This window comes from Lynx canadensis, chromosome C1, assembly GCF_007474595.2.
Source record: "Lynx canadensis isolate LIC74 chromosome C1, mLynCan4.pri.v2, whole genome shotgun sequence".
In the NCBI taxonomy this organism is placed as follows: Eukaryota; Metazoa; Chordata; class Mammalia; order Carnivora; family Felidae; genus Lynx; species Lynx canadensis.
The window spans coordinates 54,607,442-54,630,140 of record NC_044310.1 but is presented as its reverse complement, the minus strand read 5'-3'; the positions used below and the strand labels follow the sequence as shown (position 1 = coordinate 54,630,140).

The 22,699-nt window shown below is 40.0% G+C and overlaps 1 protein-coding gene across 8 annotated transcripts in view; it reads right to left on the bottom strand.

Moving 5' to 3' along the window:
• The window catches only part of SGIP1 (SH3GL interacting endocytic adaptor 1), a 199,897-nt gene extending 195,253 nt beyond the window's left edge, over positions 1-4,644 (bottom strand). For all 8 annotated transcript variants that reach the window (XM_032594319.1, XM_030326944.1, XM_030326946.1 and 5 more), the window contains exon 1: positions 4,311-4,644. In XM_032594319.1, the coding sequence (XP_032450210.1) occupies positions 4,311-4,320 (10 nt within the window). In that variant the 5' untranslated portion in view covers positions 4,321-4,644. The remainder of the gene's footprint in view (positions 1-4,310) is intronic.
• Between the last annotated feature and the right edge of the window lie 18,055 nt (positions 4,645-22,699).

The following is a 22,699-nucleotide window of genomic DNA, read 5'->3' as shown; positions in this document are numbered from 1 at the left end:
ATAACTTCACTATTTCTGGGAAATTAAGAGAATTCCCTTTAAAACTTCTTAGCTAACTAGAAAATGAATAGTTCCAGCTTGAAAATGTTTTGTTCCTTTTTGATCACATCAAAGAATTTTCCAAATAAATAAAACTCTATTTCTAGACGGAGGAAAAAAAAAATCTTTACTATTATAAGGTTCATTGCAACAACAGAAGCTCAATTAATCTACAATTGTTCAAAATTGTCTAAACAATAATTTTGGAGATAAAAGGCAATAATGAGGAATTAAAAGGCATGGTCCTGTGAGTATTCATATTTAAAAAAAAGAGAGACAGAATATGCCACAAAAGAAATCAAGTCCTAGTTTTCAATTAGGTTACGATGCCCATCTTGATACAAATTTTAAAATGGTTCCTATTGAAATGTTATGAGGGGTCAAAAATATGAGCTTTGTTGTTAAATGAACTTGGGTCCAGAAAACTCTCATCTCTATTTATGAGAATTCAGGAAAAATGTGTATTATGTTTTCTGAGGTAAACACGCTGGGGGCAAAACAGCCAGGTGATGATGCTGGTTCATTGTTTTTCCTCTACAATTCAAGGAGGCAAAATATATATAGATATAGATATAGATATAGATATAGATATAGATATAGATAGATAGATAGATAGATAGATATATAGATATGACATAATAAAGGAATCTCATTCATTTTATACCATCTATTAGGCCTTGAATTGATTTAAAAAACACAAACTTGGGTTCAAATTCCATTCTGCCATTTTTCTGCCTCAAAATATTATTTTTTATTTTTCCAATTTAGAAAAAGAACACCAAAACTACTGCATGCAGAATACACTTATTCACAGGTTATTGTGAATAGTAAATATAATAAAATTTATTAAATCAATTATATCCAGTAAGCCATTAACAATATGCTTGTTAATCTCAAAAATTGTTATACGGGATGAAACCACTGGTGCCCAAACATTTATCCTTCCAGTACAGTACCTAAGAACCTGACCATGGAACTAAAAACAAGTACTTTTGGTGCAGTTCTTCAAGACAAGGGACAACTTCCCAGGCTGCCCTACAAGTAAACAGACTTCCTAAGAAACCCTGACTTAGTTTCACTTATCTTGGAAGGCGTAGCTAAAATGGCATTTTCAAACTTTAATAATAATATGTGAAAACAACAGAATCCTTGATGAGCTGCCCAAACCACATAGACCGCATTGTAAGCTTAACCCATGCATGTGCCTTTAAGCAAATAACTCCCTTTGCTCACCCTCCTTCCCTTCACATTCATACCATGGAAGGCTCCATATCACGTGGCATACTTTAGGAAAGACACAACTCAATACCAACCACTGCCGAAAAATAAAGACTGCAGGAATCAATGAATCAAATATAAAATTAAAATGCATGTTTTTAAATAAAAATATTTGAAAGGAATCATGGGGCCACAAACTACTGGTAACATGTTGGAGGCCCCTGCAGAATTATTTCACTACCTTATATGACATTAGTATCACTGTGGAAGTAGTAATGTTCCTCATCTATGACCAGAATTTCTAATAGGCATTGGATGAATGGAGCTCATATCTTGTTCCATCAAAACAAGAACACAAACCTAAACTATGAGCCATTCTGAAGACTATTTGTTTACTCCTGTTTTACACAAAGTAGAGAAGTGGCTTTGAAAAGTTGCCATGGCCATGCTTTCCTGAGCAGCAGACTAACAGACTCTGGTGAATATAGAAATATATATACATACACAATGTAAATGTAGGGTCTCTCCTTTTCTTAATAATTAGTGTTGATAATGTAGTGTTAATAATCTAGTGTTGACGACTACATGTGTGTAACTCTGTGTGTGTGTGTGTGTGTGTGTGTGACATGTACTAGTCGAGGAGAGACACAATTTTAACTATCTTAATGTTGGGTGACACATTCTCAGAGCCCACTGATGTTTCAGCAGAGGGCTTCCATGACAGGATTTAGGGTGACTTTAGGGGGTTCCTTATCTTTCCAAGGTTATTGTGATAGATGGAACAACCTAACTTCCTGTAGGGGTGAATTAATGGATATGGTAACTGCTATGCCACATCTTCAGAATAAGAGCTATTTGGAGGTGAAATTCTGGGAGGCAGTATCAGAAACATGCATGTATTGCCAAAAAGACTGGCAACTAAGTGGAAATGCTATTGCTGGGCAAATTGATTTCTGGTTAAGATTCCTACCTGCCTTTCTAAGGTCAGGAACCATTAAGATAATAAGTCTTGAAAAGCATTTAAGTAGGAACCATGGGTAGATACAAATTATTAGTTTCATGTAAATTTTGAAGCCAATGGGAACACTTGTCCATTTCCTTTTGCAGGGATCTGATGGAAGGGATCCATAGTGTCACCTCTAATTCACAACAGTGCTAAGATAACATCCTTCATTAGATCAATCTGGCAAACCCAGAGCAATAGTGCTAATTCAGCTCCTACACACGTCTTTGTTACAGTTCTCATTTCAGTTTAGGCAGCTCAGATAAGCTTATCATAGGGCTTTGAACTGACATTCTGGGATGGCACAATAGACAATATTTCCAGGAGAGTCATTAACGAGCATCAATAAATACGACTTCCTTCAAAAAGGACGCTTGAACTCCATAGTTTGCAAAGCAGGAAGTAAAAATGAATGATCTTCCACTCTCATGTGTAAGATTCAAACCTAATCAGAATGTATGCAGATTTCTTTTTAAGAGATACTGCAACTGAAATTTAGCTGGAGAAATACAGTACCCCTGTAGACAAGATTTGTTTTTGTTTTTGTTTTTTTTCTGAAGAGGGTAATCCACCTGAGTTTAAATTGAAAAGTGTATCAGTAATACACTTTCTGTTCGTCTTGTCTTGTTATTCAAAGATTAAATTCATTTTGAATTAATGAAAATGATTTAATCTTAGAGCATTAGTAATCTCAGTTTATTTAGACCAGTATTTTAAAGAACTAGCTTGAGACCAGGCTCCATAATAAAACAATACCCAATCTCTCTTTTAAAGCTATTTTCTAAAATCTGTGGGCCATGACTGTAGAATTCTTCACTCCCCAAAATTACATTAACAATTTTTGACATGATAACAGAGAGAGCAAAAAGAATTCATTTCTGCCAAATTAGTGCAGGTTACACGACTGCTTTTTGAAACCATCCTCCTCTTATTCCATTTTGGTAAATTTCTAAGGAATGTTTAAAATCTGTAGGACAGACCTTGGCTTTAAGAGGTGGCCTCTCTGCCATTTTCATGGCTGATTTGAGACCCATTATGCACTCGATTCTGCATTGTGAAATCCAGGCTGGGGACAAATTTCTGCCTGTCATCTTAGGAAAGGCCAGGAGTTTTGCACCATCCTGTAGTGTGAAAACAAAATCAAAGCCGGGGTAGGGCTGCCTGCTTCTTTCTTAATCAGCTTGGTGCTTTTTTGAGGCAATCGTGGCTGTCACTATCTCAGGCTTTGGAAGGGTAATTTAGCAGAACAAAATATAGTTTAAACAACATCTCCCCAGGGAAAGTTCCTTCTTATACTCAATATTGAATGCAGAAAGGTAATCAGTAAGTAATCATTTGGAGCTTGGCTAAGAATCATTGCATGGAATGCATTTAGGGAGCACAAAATTCTTTTTTTTAACCTGATAACACCCTGGACCCAGGGCTAAGAGGCGCAGATACTTTCCTCATATTGCTCATTCTGTTGCAATGGCATCCCCATATAACTATAGTTTATGGACCAAATTTGCTGCACCTCTCACCCCAACAATAAGATGTAAATTGCAGAGATAAAAATATCTTACAAAAATTAAGAAAAATTTTTTAAACAGTTTACTGAAAATGACAGCATGGATAACTCAGTCAATGACCTCTCCTATCTAATGTCAATTTCAGAAAACAAGTTTCCATTGTAAATGTTTAATCAGTGTAGTCCCAGGAACCCAGAGCAGAAAACCTTATCTTCTCTCCCAACTTATTTGCTCTGCAAGCTCTTTCTTAGCTCTATCTCAGCTCCCTGGATGCACTTTAGTTTTTTTGTTTTGTTTTGTTTTGTTTTGTTTCCTCTCAAAAGAGCTGGGAGCTCTGTAGGTTCTGAGCTAAACAGAAGCCTTGTGGTTTGATTCCATTAGTCTGAGCCCTGGTCCGCTGCAAGCAAACTGCAGCATTTCTGCTTGCAAATCCTGGCAACCAGGTTCTAGACCAGCCACCGACACAGGCTGCACGCATTCTTCAACGCTGTTCTGCCCAAACCTTGCCTGAAGCCAGTCAACCACAGCAGAAAGCATCCTACCTTCCATCATGGTGGCAGAATTGCATTCCTTAATTTCCAAGGAGTCTGAAAAACACAGGAGGATACGATTCCAGGTCCCAGCTAAGTCCTCACGACGCTGCTGCCGAGAGGTCTGCTCCGTCCACTGCTGAAGCCAAATGAGACAAATGTTAACCCCAAAGATAGGCCATGGATGCTGCTGGTGCTGCTTCACCTACAGGCTCCCAGGAAGATGCTGCGAGAGAAAGGGAGAGGAACAGCAAGCCGGCCGAGCTGCACCGCCTGCGCTGCCTCGGCCAATCCCTTCAGCTCTGGACCGCGTCACATGGTAGCCAGCCTGCATCTCCTGACACAATACCCCGGGAGAGCACACAGAACCTATTTTCCGTCCCTATTCCCCTCCACCCCCACCCCTCCCGCTTGGCACCCAACGCACAGCCCCTTCCCCACCTGGTGACGCACTTCCCCGCCCCTCCTCTTCGTCTTCTTAAGCCTATTGCAGCGGCTGGGTACCCGAGATTAATTATCAGACGCTGCCACCTTAACGGGGACTCGGGCATGAAAGGAGCACCTAAGTGGCTCTCTGCGGAGGGGATTTTTATTTTTTTAAGAAAAACTTAATTCCCTGCAGTCTGATGTCTTAGCTGCACACTTTTAAGCTTCCATCCCCGTCTCCTTTTGCCCTGAAGGAATTCCACATTTTCAAATGTTAATGTCTGTGGCCTCCGCACACGTCCGTGAGTCAGTCTCTCTCTCTCTCTCTCTCCCTCTCTCTCTCTCTCGATCTCTCTCTCTCTCTCTCTCCAACCCCCCGCCTCTCTCTGTCTCTTTCAAGAGAGAAAAATCAATCCGGCTGACGTCACATTATAAGCAATTATCCCCAAAAGGATGATGCAGAAGAAATTTCATCCCAGCTGCCTTCAACAGAACCAGGGAATTAATCGCGCATGACATGCCCAAGGGCTGGGAACTGTCATTAAAACAAAGAAACAAAAGAACCCACCCGAGTGGGGCTCTGGAATCAAACTGGCAACGCTTGAGATAATTTCTGGGGCGGGAGGCGGGAGAGAGGGCAGCAGGCCGGGCGGCCGGGCCCGCGCCCGACGGAAGACAGCTGTGCACGCCGCTTGTTCCAGAGGCAACCGGGGCGCGCCGCCGGCCGGGACCCGACCCCGCGGCGCCGCCGCTCGGCTTTCCAGTCCCCGCTCCGGGCCCGCCGCGCGCCTCCCCGAGGCCCCGCGCGCGGGCGCCGCCTCCTTCCCCAGGTGGAGCGGGGCCGTGCCGCCAACTGCAGGCCCAGTAATAAGCCAACTTTCTTCTAAAGAACACCGTTTTTCGCCCCGCGCCTCCGGCATCTGTAACCGCCTTCAAGCCCATTCGTTCGCCCCGGTGGAAATCCGGAGGCACGCAGTGGTTGCCGGCTTCTGGCCGGATGGGTGGGTGGAGCCCAGGGTTTTGCAGCTTCCAGGGATGGGATCTGGGTGCCTGCGGGCTGCTCCCTAAGTGAGAAGGGTTATGGCACCCGGGCCGCTTTGGCTGAGAATCTGTCACCTGACTAGTCCCCAGGGACCCCGGGAGCCTTTCCGAAGGCCTGGGGCCCTGGGGGCCGGCGATCTTCGGTTCCCTTCTGGTAGGCTCTGACAGCTAAGGAAGAAGCAGGCGGCGGCACGTGGGAGGGAGGAGTAGGAGGAGGGGAGTTCAGAAGAAAGGGAAAATCGTCTGTAGAACTCTAGGGGACAACAGCAGAAGTGGTCATTTCTCCAATCTAGCACCAGGATTGGGACAAAAGCCATAACATCACAGAGCAGTGTGCATCAGATGAAATAACTTTAAGAAGTAAGATCACCACATGATCAATGTTGAGTCTCTGATGCTACTGTTAATCATTTATGTCATAAACATACCCACGAACTTTTAATATTGCTTAGCCCTTGACATAGTCTAGTTCTTTCTACCAGAGCAAATATGAGGTATTGCTGGCTAAGAACTACAAAAAGAAATATAACTCAAAAAGCTGAGTAGAAGGCATATGAACAGTTAAAACAAACAAACAAAAAACCAAAAACTCAATTCCATAGCAACTTAGAAGTTTTTAAAAACTCATTATTCTCCCTAAGAACAGATATTTCAATGGCCTTGAAATTTCAGAATGACACTCTCCAGGGAGGTAGAAATACTTGTACCCTTTTCATTATATCTATGCGGCCATTGAATTTTGAAAGGGAAAAGAATTACGCAGTAAAACCTGTATTGAGGAAAACTTACACTGTTCTGAAAACTACAGGAAAAAGATTCATTGGTGTATGTGCATTTAGCCAACTTTTTTGTGGTGGTTAAGAACATGGATAAATACTGCCATCAAACAGACTAGGATCAAGTTCTGTCTCAGCCACTCAATGAGCTCTGTGACCCTGTACAAGGTATGTAACTCTCTGTGCCTCACAGTTTCCTTATCTGTGAAGTGGAGATAAAAATAACACCCAGTTTGTAGGGTTATAAATAGCAGTAATAACAAACCTTTATTAATTGCTTACTATGTGCAAACACTATTCTAAATACCTTGCCAGTAAATTACTTAGCATTGTGTCTGGAGTATAATAAACCCCTCATGTTAGCGTTTTGATATTTAGTGTTACTACCACCAAAGGGCTGCCAGAGTCATCAGAGAAGTTTGTAGCTGAGAGTTACACTACCTGCACAGAGAACAACTTAGTGGTAGACCGGGTGACGCATCCAGGGGTGTAACATGTTGGAGCGTTCTGAGGTTCCGAGGGACAGGTGAGTAGAAGAGAGATTTAAATCAAAGGAGGTTAGGGAAGGTCCACTTACAGAGGTGGAAGTTTAGAGTTCAGAAAAAAAATGGACTGGACTTGGCGTGGCAATTCTAAATAAAATAGGGAGTTTTAAATAAGAAAAATGGCTCAGATAAAATCTGGAGGTAAGTGCAAGCACTGAGGTGTGTGGATTATTGTCAGAGAAATAAGGGACCAAGAGAACCAGAGAAACCCAGGCTGCCTGCTTCCTCTCACCCAGTGTACATTTTGCCGTGTATTAGAGCAAACTTCTCAGCTACACTTGGTATGGACACATATCAGTTTTGTTTTAGGCATAGAACACAGCTAGGTAGAGACAGAAAGACAGTTCAAAGATTTTTTTAGTCAGTGGGGTGTTTACAGGAAAAAGAAGTGTCCAGATAGGATTGTCAGAGAAGGACCAAGAAGGGGATGTGTAGTTAAAGGTGGTAAGACTAGTCACAATCTTGGTTAAACTTTGTGTGAGTTTATTACCAACTGTAAGTACCAATTGCTAATTACCAACTATAAGAACACCTGATGAACAAAGTTCTGCTTCAAATAAAAAATTGCTCAAGTATGTTATATTATATTAAACGCACATCTTTACAGCCTGACGATTCAAGACCTACTTCAAAAAACTTCTGGAGAAGGGCTCTAATTGACCTGGCTTGGCTCATTGTTTATCCTTTGGACCAATCAATGGGACCAGGTTGGTGACTTATGCTGGACCCATTCAAACCAAAATGGGTTTACATTGAAATTCATCACATGTCCACCACACCGTGACTAAACATGGGGAGGAGGCAGACAAATTTCTATGACAAACAACCCTTAATAGTATGAACCCTCTATATAATTGGAGGGGTAGAAAAGACATTGTCAGAGAAAGAAGGAGCACCATTACCAGAATCACTGTGGGTAGGGCAACTGAAACAAAAGCCATCCTCAATAGGCTTACTCAGTTCACCTAAGATAAAACTTAGAAAAGGATTCATGATCCAGAGGGACTCAGAATGCCACACTAATCCCATCCAGCATACTTGAGAGGTTCTTCGTATATTCTCACTCACTGCATCCTGAGAAAACCTGCAGACCCCATAGTCATTCTCCTCTCTGTGGGAGAGATGGGGAAGGGGGAAGCGGACCTTACTTCTTGGCCCTCCAAATACGAGACATGCCCTGGTATGCTTGCCACTCACGGGTCTATCCCTGCCCACACCTCCTGGAGTACGGAAAGAATGTGCATCAGCTAGGAGTGCTGCTTAATTTGGACCTACATGGATAAAGACAAGCAATAAAGGCTGAGTGCATGTGAAGTCGGCGGCTTCAAAAGAGAAAGAAAGTAAACAATTACAACACACTAAAGCAGCGGAAGCACCCCGAGGAAATGTAGAAAACGGGAAAAAGCATTTAAAAACCCTATTTTTTTTTTTTGCTTTTGCTATAATTTTCAGGATGTAGTAACAATAAATAAGATCAGAGTGCTATGGTAAAAGAGCAGACTGAGGGCCAGAAAGAGTGCATGAAAGTAGTAAAAACATTCTCATTAAAAATGTTTGGATGCTACAGCTATAATCAGTGATATAATGGATACTGCCCAGCAACAATATGCTTGAAGCACAGACCCACGGCAACAATAACTGGTCCAGGCACAGAGGAATTCTTTTGCTCTTTGAAGAATCAGTTAACCCACAGGCAACTTGAACAGCACAAGAAACTAGAGAAAGAGAAAACGCTCCAAAATTCACTTTATGAATTATAAAACCTGGTAAGACTATAGTCCAATCTGATTCCTGAATATCATGCAAAGATTTTAAATAAAATAGCAGCACACAACATCCAGCTTGTCAAAAAAAATTATACACACACACACACACACACACGTATATGTATATCATAAGTTAGACTATTCTAGGAGTAAAAAAAATAGTTCAACATTTAAAAAATCTATAAATAACATTCACAATATTAAGTTACTAAAAAGAAAATTATATCATCTCCACAGTTGCTGAAGAGATAGCTGATAAATTTTAATTTATATCATTCATTAAATAAATAAAAACCTTGGGGCACCTGGGTGACTAAGTTGGTTAAGCATCTGGCTCTTGATTTCAGCTCAGGTCATGATCTCATGGTTTGTGGGTTTGAGCCCCCTGTCTAGCTCTGCACTGCCAGTGCAGAAACTGCTTAGATGCCTGTCTCCCTCTCTCTCTGCCCCTCCCCTGCTCATTCTCTCTCTCTCTCTCTCTCTCTCTCTCTCCCTTTCTTCCTCTCTCTCTCCTTCTCTCTCAAAATAAATAAACATTTTAAAAATAAATAAAATAAAAACCTTATTAACAATAAAAGAAATAAAAACTTCTTTAGGATGATAAAATACACAAATCTCTTCCCCAGATCTTTCCTCTTGTTAAATGGAGACACAATGAAAAAAAACTATTAAAACTAGGAATAAGACTTCAGTGTTTTTTATCATCGTTATGTAATATTGAGTCCTGTTATTTGGATGCTGGCTAAAAAAATTAGGAAGAAAAATATATAAAATTGTGTCAGAAACAGTGATATGCATTTATCATACCATTTTCTCTATCTGGATACACAGGAAGACTGTATCTGTTGGCTTTTCTTGCACCTGGGTGAAGGTATATGACTAAATTAAGGCAATGGAATTTTCCAGCCCTAGTCTTTGCAAACATCCTACACATACTCCTTACCTCTTTATGCCTCCCAAATGATAGACCACTACTTGATCTATATTGGACTTTGAATGTGCAAGAAATAAACCTTCATTTTGTCAATATTTATAAAATTTATATACAATGTGTACATTAATATTTGCATATGTTTACATGTGTCTATAGCCTTAATGAATGATATAATAAAAATGCATATTGTTTAGAAGAGCTAGAGGAAGAGTAATCTAAACAGAGGAAAGTGTAGAGGCCATCCAAAGGGAAAGCACTATGTATGTTCTAGAATCTAGAATTGCATTATCTAGTCACTAGCCACATGTGGTTATTTAGCACTTAAAATCTGCCTAGTCTGAATTGAGATGTGATGTAAGTGTCAAAATGCACACCAGACTTCAAAGAGAGTACAAAACAAAGAGAATATAAAATATCTCACTAATAATTTTTATATTGATTTTATGTTGAAATAATATTTTATATGTATATTTGATTAAATAAAATGTGCTCTTGAAAAGTTTAAATTATATATGTGGTTCACATTTAGAGCTCACATATTTCCATTGGACAGTGCTGTTCTAGAGACTGACAGGAAACCAACCAAATAAACACCGTGGGCAAGGGGCATGGGTTACCATTGAGGGTTATGTGCTAATGGTATTTATCACCACCACATTCACATTCATTCATTTCTTCATCCAACAAACATACGTTAAGAATTGTCTCTGCTCAGGGACTTTTAGGTTTTGGGACATAAAGATGAAAAAGTCACAATCCTTTCAAGAAGCTTATTGCACAGGGGAGGAAGCAGATGAGAAAACCAAGATTAAACACAGATTTATAAATGTTCTGAGGTAAGACAACACAAAAGAGGAACAGCTAGGGTAGAGAGGAGGCAAAGCTTGTGAGAAGAGATATTGCTTGAGTTGCTCTTTCAAGAGAAAGTAAGATGCTCTGACAGACCCATCCTTATCCAGCCCTACCTCCATCCTTATCTCTCCCCAACCTCAATTCCCCCTCCAGTAGCCCTTTCAGCATTCTGGATTTCCTCTTGTATGGTCAATAAAAATGCCTAGAGTCAAACTTTACCATCTGCTTGCCTAACCCCAATCCTGGTTTTCCTTTAATGGCTTATTTTGTCTTTCCTCTGTATCTACTCTACAGGAGGCCATCTCCCTCTCCCATATCCTACCCTTCATCCCCAACTCACTAGGTGAAGAGCATTTTCTTAGTTCCCCATTTCAGCCTCTGTGTCAGTCATTTGCTGCCATTACCACAATATCTTTTAGAATCCATCCTGCTTACTTTTTTCCATTTTAGTTGTTTCTCTTTTGACCAACCCTAAACCAACTCTAGGTTAAACTTTTCTCTATGACTTCAGCAACTGTATCATAGTCCTCTTTACCTCACCACCTGTCCTCATTATCCATGACTTCAGCATCCCTGCCATGATCCAACATACCTACTTCACAGTTACTTGACTTTCTTAATGCCAATGACCTTCATTTCCATTAAGTCTTAGGCACTAAAAGTATAGCCACACTTTGGACTTCATCTTTGTTTATCTCGAATGTTTCACACTGTATATTTTTTTGGCTTCTGAACTATTTATCCGCCCTTCACCACCCTCCCCATATCATACATATGCCTTATCACATCCCGAATCTACATTTGCTTCTTATTGTGATTCCTAGGGCTGAGACCTTCCTTATTCATTTATCATAGCCTTGGGAGTAAAATCTGTGTTTATGTGTGGTAAAGTGGGTGGGGGGATCCTTGAAAGCAATCCCTCCTTCACAACATAATACTGCCTCATTTTGCTCTAGCCATTCTCTTCTTGCACTTACCTAATCTGAAATGCCTACTTTTATTTCTATAAATGCCATGCTTTTTTCAAGGTCAAACTCAAATCCTCTCCAGGAAATCAAGCACATGGATCTTTCATTCTCTTAACTCCTACTGCATGTGGCATATCAGCTTCTGACTATATAGCTTACCATCTCCTAATTATTTTGTGTTTATTAATTACTACCCAAAGAAAGTCTATGAGGAAGAAAGTATACCTTCTATTTCTTTGATTTTTCCTGCAACGGATAACACAATGCTGGATGCATATTTGGTGTTCAAAAATTATTTGATAAACAAATATATCATTTTTTATGAGAGAGGTCTGGGAATATCCCAGTAGGACCATAAGCCCAGAAAATTACCTCTCAGATGGGGTCCAAAAGCCAAACCTGGTTAGGGGGTTGTTATTAGAGCAACCAGAAACAAAAACCACAGGGCACTGTGATAATAGCTGAGTTTATTAGGCATTTCATAGTATTCTATATTTGATTGAGAATTCTATAGGTAGTCCATTAGGTAATTTGTGGCCATTATTTCAAGTAATTCCCCCAAACCTGATTTAGGTATTCTAGTCCTAATTTACAGATGAGAAAATAGAGCTCAGAAGTAGTCAATAACTTGTCCAAGAAAACAGGAAGTATCAGAACTGGGATTTGAACTCACATCTGTCTGACTCTAAAGCTCATGACTTAACCTTGGAATTATAGGATTGTAAATTTGCTTGAGAACATTAATTGTTATTTTGGGGATTCAATATTCCTCCTTTGTTATGGTAACACCACTCCCCTTTTTGGGGGAGAAAGTCCCTTCCTCTCCCTACTACACTCTGTCATGAAGAAGAAATGGTTTCTGTCATCTCCTGGCATGGCTATACCTCCTCATACACAATGTTTGGTCCAGGGAGACATACCTGGCCAAAGCTGAGCCAATAATGCCTTAGAATTAGGCATTATTACCCAATTAGAATTCTTTCCTTAGGGTCAAGAGACCCAACGTGTCAGTGAGGAGCCTTTTCCTGTTAGGTACACAAGCTGTAAGAATGTAAACCTGGAGCCATGGTAGCCATGTCCTTCACCTGGACAAAGCATGTGTGTAGGAGGGAATGCAACTGACAAGGAGAGAGAGGGAGAAAGAGCCAGCCCTCTGGGCTTGGGAGCACCTCCACCTTTTTTTTTCTGTCTGCTGTTGCTTCTGACCTTCCTACAGTTGGATAACTTCCCCATTTTGCTCAAGCAAACTCAGGTTGGCTATTTGTCACTTGCAAAGAAGTCTAAATGAAGCTTTTTTCTAAGATCATTGGCCAAAATAAGAATCAGTATGTCAACTTTGTTCAAAGACATGGATGGAATAAAACCAATGAACCTTTTAAGAAGCCCAAATGAAGCCTCTGCATCTTATGGAGTTTTTCACTGGTATTCATCACCTCCTACAAACTAAATAAATCATGTGCTAGACCAAAGGAAGGAATCAAAAGGAAATAAAGACATTTGAATATGTAATATGTCATATTAGCCAAGGACCTAAAGTCATATAGAATCTATTCACAGAACACCCAAAACCATAAAATATCTATGAATAAATCTAACCAAAGAGGTGAAAAATCTATACACTGAAAACTACAGAAAGCTTATGAAAGAAATTGAAGAAGACACAAAAAAAATGGAAAAAGAGTCCATGCTCCTGGATAGGAAGAACAAATATTGTTAAAATGTTGATACTACCCAAAGCAATCTATATATTCAATGCAATCCCTATCAAAATAATACCAGCATTCTTCACACAGTTAGAACAAATAATCCTAAAATTGGTATGGAACCAGAAAAGACCCCAAATACCCAAAGCAATCTTGAAAAAGAAAACCAAAGCAGGAGGCATCACAATCCCAAACTTCAAGCTATACTACAAAGCAGTAATCATCAAGGCAATATGGTTGCACAAAAACAGAAACTCAGATCAATGGAATAGAATAGAGAACCCAGAAATGGACCACAACCATATGGCCAACTAATCTTTGACAAAGCAGGAAAGAATATCAATGGAATAAAGACAGTCTCTTCAGCAAGCAGTGCTGGGAAAACTGGACAGCGACATGCAGAATGAACCTGGACCACTTTCTTACACCATACACAAAAATAAACTCAAAATGGATAAAAGACCTAAATGTAAGACAGGAAGCCACAAAAATCCTAGAGGAGAAAACAGGCAACAACCCCTTTGACCTCAGCCACAGCAACCTCTTACGTGACATGTCTCTGGAAGCAAGGGAAACAAAAGCAAAAATGAACTACTGGGACCTCATCAAAATAAAAAGCTTCTGCACAGCAAAGGAAACAATCAACAAAACTAAAAGGCAACTGGCAGAATGGGAGAAGATATTTGCAAACGACATATCAGATAAAGGGTTAGTATCCAAAATCTGTAAAGAACTTATCAAACTCAACACCCAAAAACCAAATAATCCAGTGAAGAATTGGGCAAAAGACATGAATAGACACTTTTCCAAAGAAGACATCCAGATGGCCAACTGACACATGAAAGAAATGCTCAACATCACTCATCAGGGAAATACAAATCAAAACCACAATGAGATACCACCTTACACCTGTCAGAATGGCTAACATTAACAACTCAGGCAACAAAAGATGTTGGCAAGGATGCAGAAAAAGAGGATCTCTTTTGCATTGCTGGTGGGAATGCAAGCTGGTGCAGCTGCTCTGGAAAACAGTATGGAGTTTCCTCAAAAAACTAAAAATAGAACTACCCTACGACCCAGCAATTGCACTACCCGGTATTTATCCACGGGATACAGGTATGCTGTTTCGAAGGGACACATGCACCCTCATATTTATAGCAGCACTATCAACAATAGCCACAGTATGGAAAGAGCCCAAATGTCCATCGATGGATGAATGGATAAAGAAGATGTGGTGTGTGTGTGTGTGTATATATATATATATATATATATATATATATATATACAATGGAGTATTACTCTGCAATAAAAAAGAATGAAATCTTGTCATTTGAAACTACATGGATGGAACTAGAGGGCATTATGCTAAGCAAAATTAGTCAGAGGAAGACAAATATCATATCAATTCACTCATATGAAGACTTTAAGACAGAGAACAGATGAATATAAGGGAAGGGAAGCAAAAATAATATAAAAACAGGGAGGGGGACGAAACATAAGAGACTCTTAAATATGGAGAACAAACAAAGGGTTACTGGAGGGGTGGTGGGAGGGGGGATGGACTAAATGGGTAAGGGGCATTAAAGAAACTACTCCTGAAAAAAAAAAAAGGAATCTATTCACAGAAGAAGAGCCTTGACTCTTGGTAGACTTAATTTCACCAGGATGATGTGTTGAGGTTTAGATTAGGCCAGAATTGGTCTTTAACAGTAAATCAGAGAGGCCCACCCCCCACTAATTATTTGACTATAAAAAAAAAAGAAGCTTTCTCACTCTGCATTTTCCTTTTGAAAATATAATTGCATGAGCTTAATTTCCTAACTGGGTTTAACTGGGGATCAATGTCAAGCAGCAAGCTCTAAAATGTAAATAATTCATTGGTTCACCTTGTGATTTCCATAGCTACCAAGGACTTTAGCACCCTGACCTCTAGGAGAGAGGGGTGAAGACTTTGACTGAAGCTTTATTTAGCAAATCCTTTTCACTTAAAACCCATAAGCTACTTGTCCCTGTCAGCAAGTGTCCAGAAGGTGTCTTGTCAACAGAACCCATCCGAGGGGAGCACAGCTAGGAGCCAGCAGAAGTGGGAGGATCCTGGGGAGCTTTTGCTGCAATTAAGCCTATCCCGTGAAGTGAATTGAAAACTGCTCTTATTTTCCAGTGGGAAGTTAATAACATGTGTATGACTCACCTTCTGTTTTATGATGTGCATGTACGAGTGTGTGGTATGCATCATATATATATACACACGTGCATGCATACATGCACGTGTGTTTATCAGTTGAAATTGGGCAGTGTTTTCACACAGTCCATAATCCAATAAAAAGTGTTGCATTTCTGATTGCTTCCTGTGGGTTCTGTGATTATTGTCCAATCCAATTCATCGCAGAATCTACCATCAGTATACTCAAGTAGTACGACCAAATATTTTTGAAGGCTGCTAATTTAAATGGATCAATGTGTGCCCAAGCTGTAATATTAACCATTCATATTTAAAGTTTGGGAGTTGCTGGGGCGCCTGGGTGGCGCAGTCGGTTAAGCGTCCGACTTCAGCCAGGTCACGATCTCGCGGTCCGGGAGTTCGAGCCCCGCGTCAGGCTCTGGGCTGATGGCTCAGAGCCTGGAGCCTGTTTCTGATTCTGTGTCTCCCTCTCTCTCTGCCCCTCCCCCATTCATGCTCTGTCTCTCTCTGTCCCAAAAATAAATAAACGTTGAAAAAAAAAATTAAAAAAAAAAATAAAGTTTGGGAGTTGCTTATGCAATTTTTTTTTTAATCATTGTTCCCCTATTCAGTCACTTCACTGGAAATAGGTCATGGTGTAATGTTTTTACCATTAAAAAGGACAAGTTACAAAGTTCTCTAAATCTTAATTGCTTTTATAGTTGACAGTTTAGCCAAATTATTATACCCATAAAATGGAATAAGAAAAGGGTCTTGCAAAATAAATCATTTCAGTTTCAGTGTTGCTTGATAAATAGTAATAGGAATATAAATTCTATTAAATGAGAAACTCTGCACTATAAATTAGATACACAGGGTGGACCTGACCAATGGATTTGAGATGGGGAATATATTTGCTTTGTGAAAAGACAAGTAATATAGTGGTTATTAATTTCATTATGGTATTAGCTGGTTATAATCTAGCACATTAATTAAATATTGTGGATTATACGCTTTGCCCTAGTTTTAGTTCTGATCTATAACAACCTAGGTTCACTTATATCCCTATTTTAGGCCACACCTTTTTCAATTCCTCTGAAACAGCATCATTGATACCTTTTGTCTGTACCTGCAACTGCACTTCTTGTGAATCTTCTCTGACAAAAGCTCGAGAGAATGTTAGTAATTGCACTCATTCTTACCAGCAGGGGAAGCCTACAATTATTTATATTTTCAGCGTGGTATCAGTGTGCTTTGGGTGAGTTCTGGATGCCTGAATGCTCTCTACCATTTTATTGTGGTCCATATCCCTGATCTTCCTTTACTTTTCCTGCTTATTCTTCACAAGACCTGCTTGTCAGGGATTCTGATGCTTTTTCTAGTTTTACCAAACAGAATTGGTATCCAATTTCCACTTGCCATTTTACATCACTGAACATCACTGTTACAGAGGCCACAAGCTGAATATAAAACAGCAATAGATGATCACTCCCTGCATGTCTGAGTTTGTTCAAGACAGTTGTGATACTTCAAATATTAATGGGTATAATTGGGTTTAATAATGAAGACAGGGTTTACACAAATGTAGAAAGAGCTGGGGAAGCATCAGTCTTGATGATCAAGGCTGCAGAATCAAGAAATAGGCATAAATGTCAGACTGAAGCAAAGGAGCAGGGAAGGGAAGTTTTCACACTTCTGCGATTGCTGGCTGAGGAAGACACCTGGAACCACACCACAAGGGATTGCAAGGACTTTCCCAAAACTCATTTGCTTTGCATCTACCTTCTAAATCGCAAGAAAGTTGTTCTCACTGGAAAGTTATAATCCAGAACCATATAGGGAAGGAGATTTTAGGAAACATGTTTTCCAGGCTCAAAAGGGGGGATGTCAAGATGCTACTACATTGACAACAATCTAGCAGTGTCAACTCCTTCGGAAATTTGACATCTAGGCCCATGTCTTTTTATCACATTTAACCCCCAATTATAGAATAAAATAACATCATGCTTATAATTAGAACTATGCAAACATCGGGGCACTTGGGTGGCTCAGTCAGTCGAGCGTCCGACTTCGGCTCATGTCATGATCTCGGGTCTGTGGGTTCAAACCCCACATCAAGCTGTGTGCGGAGAGCTCAGAGCCTGGAGCCTGCTTCCGATTCTGTGTCTCCCTCTCTTTCTACCCCTCCCCGCTCATGCTCTGTCTCTCTCTCTGTCTCTGAAAAATGAATAAACCTTAAAAAAAATTTAAAAAACAAACTATGCAACCATCTTTTAACAACCAAAGACCAACTAGCAATCTCCCCAAAAAGGAGACTTAAGTCCCATATGTCATTTTGACTATCCCGAGATTATGTCTAATCATCTTAAACCGAGTTACATTTATCTCTTTGAAATCCTATAATTTAATATTGAAATAGACAGGTAACTATGATTAAAATAACTAATATTAGATAATATGACAACGAAGAAAGGAAAAAGAAACAAATCACTCATTTATGTAAATATAAATAAGTCAAGGCAATAAAGAAAATGAGTATAATCACTACAATGATTATTTCTACAAGTAGTAATTTGACCATAATTGCTATTTATATGTTTCTTATCCTACTAAACGTCCCTTAGTCTGTTTGTCTACAGTAAGTGGCTCAGTTCGTTGTGGTTCTTTGCCCAGTGGAGCAAATCCCCTTGGAGGATCTCTGTCATTAGCACTCCTATCTGTATTGGCTTTCTATAGATCCCCATTATCTTTTGCTGCAGAACATAGGAGGACTAAGAGACACCCTGTAGGATATTCTGGGTTCTAGTCATACCAGCTTTACTCCCATTTTGTAGTGGCAGCCCAATTTCCCCTTTATAACTGGAATGAATTACCCCAACAATTATAGTAACACTCTACTTTGTTGTTGGTTCAGCAGTATAAGGTGCTTATAATGGCCAGATGGCAGTTACAGCTTCTAATTAATAATAATTATTGTGTGTCCCCTGATTCTAAGAATTAAGATCTTAAAAGCAGCAAGCCCAAGTGGTAATAATGGAAATGAAAACCTGCTAGTGGATCATTAAAAGTAGTGATGAGAGGAGCCAGTTCCTTCTTGTGGTTCTTAAGTCCATGCATTCTGGCTATGGGTGAAATAACATTATATACTGGTTGCTGATTCAGAGCATATAAAGTATCCCGAGGACATTTCCCCAGCCTTGCAAAGTTTGTCAAGCAGCTAAGGCCTATATCTTAAAATGGCAATGCCACTGTTACATTAGATCAGCTGCTTCAGGGTAATGGGAGACATGACGAGACAAGTGGATTCTGAATTCTGAGGGCATGAGCCTATAGCCATATTGCATTGACTGCAAAATTGTTTCCTTGGCTAAGAGCAATGCCTGTGTGGAATTACCTGATGGTGAATGAAGCATTCTATAAGTCCACAGGTAGTGGGGCTAGTAGAAGCATTGCAGACAGGGAAGGCAAATCTACATCCAGAATAAATGTTTGTTTTGGTAAGAACAAATCACTGCCACTAAGCAGCTGGGTGGCCCTCCCAGGAAATGGCTTTATAGGGAGGGAATCAGTACTGATCTTTGCTTTAGCAGATTGGTCACTCAGTAGAAGCAATAGCCAACAGCCTTGAAGAGTGCACACGGTCTTCATCTCTGTTGCTATAGACATTTTGATCATAAGCACATTGGGCAAGAAAAGATGTGGCTGGAGAGAGACTGATTGACATTCACACGTGGAGTTATATTGTCCATCTGATTATTGAAAGTCCCCTCTACTATGGTAGCCCTCCAGTGGCCATTTACTTAAGGGTACAAATATCCTAATATTCAATGTCAATTTGGAGAATTCAAACCATTTACCTCTTCTCCAGACCTCCTTGTAAACAATTTTGCAATTTTATGTTTTTCAATTCTATCACCATCTAACGAAACCGTTAGCCACTGCCCATAAAACAGTAAAGATCTATATCTCTGCCTATAGTTCTAAGAAAAAATGGATAGTAAAGCACAGTGCTCAACATTCTTTGTACTGGGAAGGTTTCTCTTCACTATCATTCTTTAGAGTCACTCCTGAGTGATGAGCAATGTTGCAGCTACCCACTTAATATCCACCAGGCTCTAATGTAGATCATCTGTGAACAAGCTTTGTTTTTGTCAATGAACTGGTCATAGGGGACTCACCATGAAGCTAAAGGTGCTGACTGAGGATAAGAAGTCTGGCAATAGGAGTAAGACTGGTAGAAGTCTCAGTAATTACTATGCAAATTGCTTCTGCTTTCAAGACCTGCTTGAGCTCTATCTTGTTTATGCCACTTCTGCTTGATGATGAAGCACTGTTGGACTTACCCAGATTTATAACTTGGTGAGCCAGGCGACACACATTTTATGAGAAAAGCTTCTCTCTTTATGAGAGTGTATTTTGTTTGGTGGCCCGTATCAAACAATTACTCTCAAAGATTTCTCTCAATATATCTGTGTCTTTCACTTACATCTCTTCCCCTTCTCTATTAACTGGATGAAATGTACAAATATCTGAATAAAGCTACGGGATATATCTTATTAGGAAAGAACTTGCAATTGTCCAATACATGGATGTTGTTGATCATTTTTTTTGTGTGTGAGTTCCCCGCCTGGCTTGCCCCTGCTTGCTCGGCACAGGTCCTTCTGGAGAAGGCAGGTGTGGATGCCAGACACACATCCCTCACTCAGGAATAGCCCGAGGGCCTGGTCTTATCATCAGACTTCTCAGACAGCTGCTTCTGAAAGGTGGGACTCAATGGGGCTGGGACTCTGTGGATTCTGTGAATCCAGAGCCAGTGGGTCCAGTCTAATTCCCTAGGAAAAAAAAAAGTCTCTTCCAGGACCCAGGAGCAAGCCAAAAGCTATTTCTCAAAAGGAAAATAGTGATCTTCAGAAGACAACATAACTTTACTCCAAAATTCAAAAGGCCTGTACTGTTATTTATCTCTAGGGAACTGCCAATGAGTCTATATAGCATTCATATCTGTTACAGACACCTCCCCACCATTGAACTTGCAGGGTTATGTGGCCCAAGCGGAAGAGCAGCTTGAACAGCAAGCAGCGTGGACCTGTCGCATAGCTTTCGCTTGCTCTGTTTCCTACTCAAAACTGTCATTATTAAGAGATTACTCAGTAAATGCATGGATCAAAGCAGAATTCCTAAATGAAGTACCGATTGCCTCAAAATCCAAAGAGGCACCCTAGGTGTTGTATCTTGTTCTTAGTGATTGGAGCCACTTACTTTTCACTTTATAGGTACTATCTCAATATATCCCAGACAACAGAATTCCTAGAAATTTCACTGAGGTTTCAGGCTCTGAATTTTGTGGACCCACCTTCTGACACGTATAGATTTTATTAAGGTATTCAAGGATATTAGCTACTTCCTGCTTAGCAGTTCCAGTGAGCCTTATATCATCAGAGCAGTAGACCAGAATAGTGTTCTACAGAATAGCTAGACAATCAAGGTCCTTGAGGCCTGAAGTATTACAGAGGTGTGAGGTAAGGGAACCTAGTGAAAGTGTATTGCTACTCGCTTTATAGGAAAGAAAACTTCTGGTTGTGTTTACCAACAAGTGTAGAAAAAAAAGCATCTATCAGATCAATGGCTGTATACCAGGTATCAGGAGCTGTGTCGATTTGTTCCAGTAAAAACCCACATGTGGTCAATAGCTTCAACTAAAGTCACACTCTAAGTTTTTTCGTCTGCACCAGCCAAGTAGTAAGTAGAATGGGTAGATTGGTAGGAACCAATATGCTTCCATGCTTCAAGTCTTGAATGCAACATTACTTTGGATTTATTATTTTTGTAGAGAGAGGCCTTTCCTACCATAATAGCCGTCAGTCCACAGATCAAGGAACTAATATGAGAAGTCTGTATGTGCCTAGTTGAGCTATGCATTCAGAATTAGGTAAACAATGAGAGGCTTGGAGACCTAATGGCCTTATAAAAACACATGAGCTGAAACTCCATTAACCAACCATCCAGGCTCCATAAGTCGTACTTAGACCATTGGAGCACAGTGACATATGAGTCTACAGGAACGAACGTCAGTTCAAAGTAATTTCTATTAATTCCTGGAAAGTGTGTCTATTTCCATTTATTTCAGTATGTAGTCACTCTGATAAATGGACACAAGTTCCTTTGGGAAAGGTTGGGAGGCAGATTTATAGACAATATTCATAAGCATAGCAGATCCTTTACTTAAAGTGACCTAATGTATTACTAGTTTCCTATGGCTGCTGTAATAAATTACCACAAATGTAGTGGTTTAAAACAACAGAAATACAAATTTATTACCTTAACAGTTTTGGAGATTAGAAGTCCAAATGTGGGTCTCACTGGACTAACATTAACGTTTTTGTAGGGTTGTATTCCTTTTGAGAGGCTCTAGGGGACAATATATTTTCTTATCTTTTCCAGATTCAACTGGCTTTTTCCAGAGGCTACCGGCACTGCTCATTATCCCCTCATATCTTCAAAATCAGCAGTGATCAGTAGACTCTTTCTCACAATGCCATCTCTTCAGTTCTGACTCTTCTGCTTCAAGTCTGGGAATTTTCTGAAGACACATGACCATCTATTGTATTGATTCACGTCAGGTCTCTGTCACCAATGAAGTTTGGTTTTTTTCACTTCGCTTATATGAATGAAGAAGGTGGTTCATTGTGGTGCAAGGGACCCCATGATAAATTAGCCACCACCGAAGATTTCTACAGGCCAAATCATTCTGGTTACTTCTTGGATCCCATAACTCAGGGATTTCAATACCCATTGAATTCAGATCCTATTTCCATGGCAGCCTTTCATACTTCATTTGCAGACAATTGCCACTACAGAGCCTTTTAAGGATGCTGATAGTGCCTTAATCAATGTATTTCTCAAAGCCTTGTTGAAGATGTGTACTCTAAACCCTCCAGGTGATATAGCTAGCAGGTTGGTAAGCAGGCCATTCATAATAAATCTACTCCAGCATTCTTATCTCTATAAACCTTTGGATACCTTCCTCTGTAGCAATGGCTCTCACCTGGAGCCAATTTTGCTCCCTCAGGGTACATTTGACAGTATCTAGAGATGTTTTTAACTGACATAAATTGGGAGAGGTACTAACAAGCATCTAGTAGGTAATGTCTAGAGATACTGCTAAGCACTCTATAATCTGCAGGCTCCTTCAACCCCCAACAAAGAATTACCTGACTCCAAATGTCAAT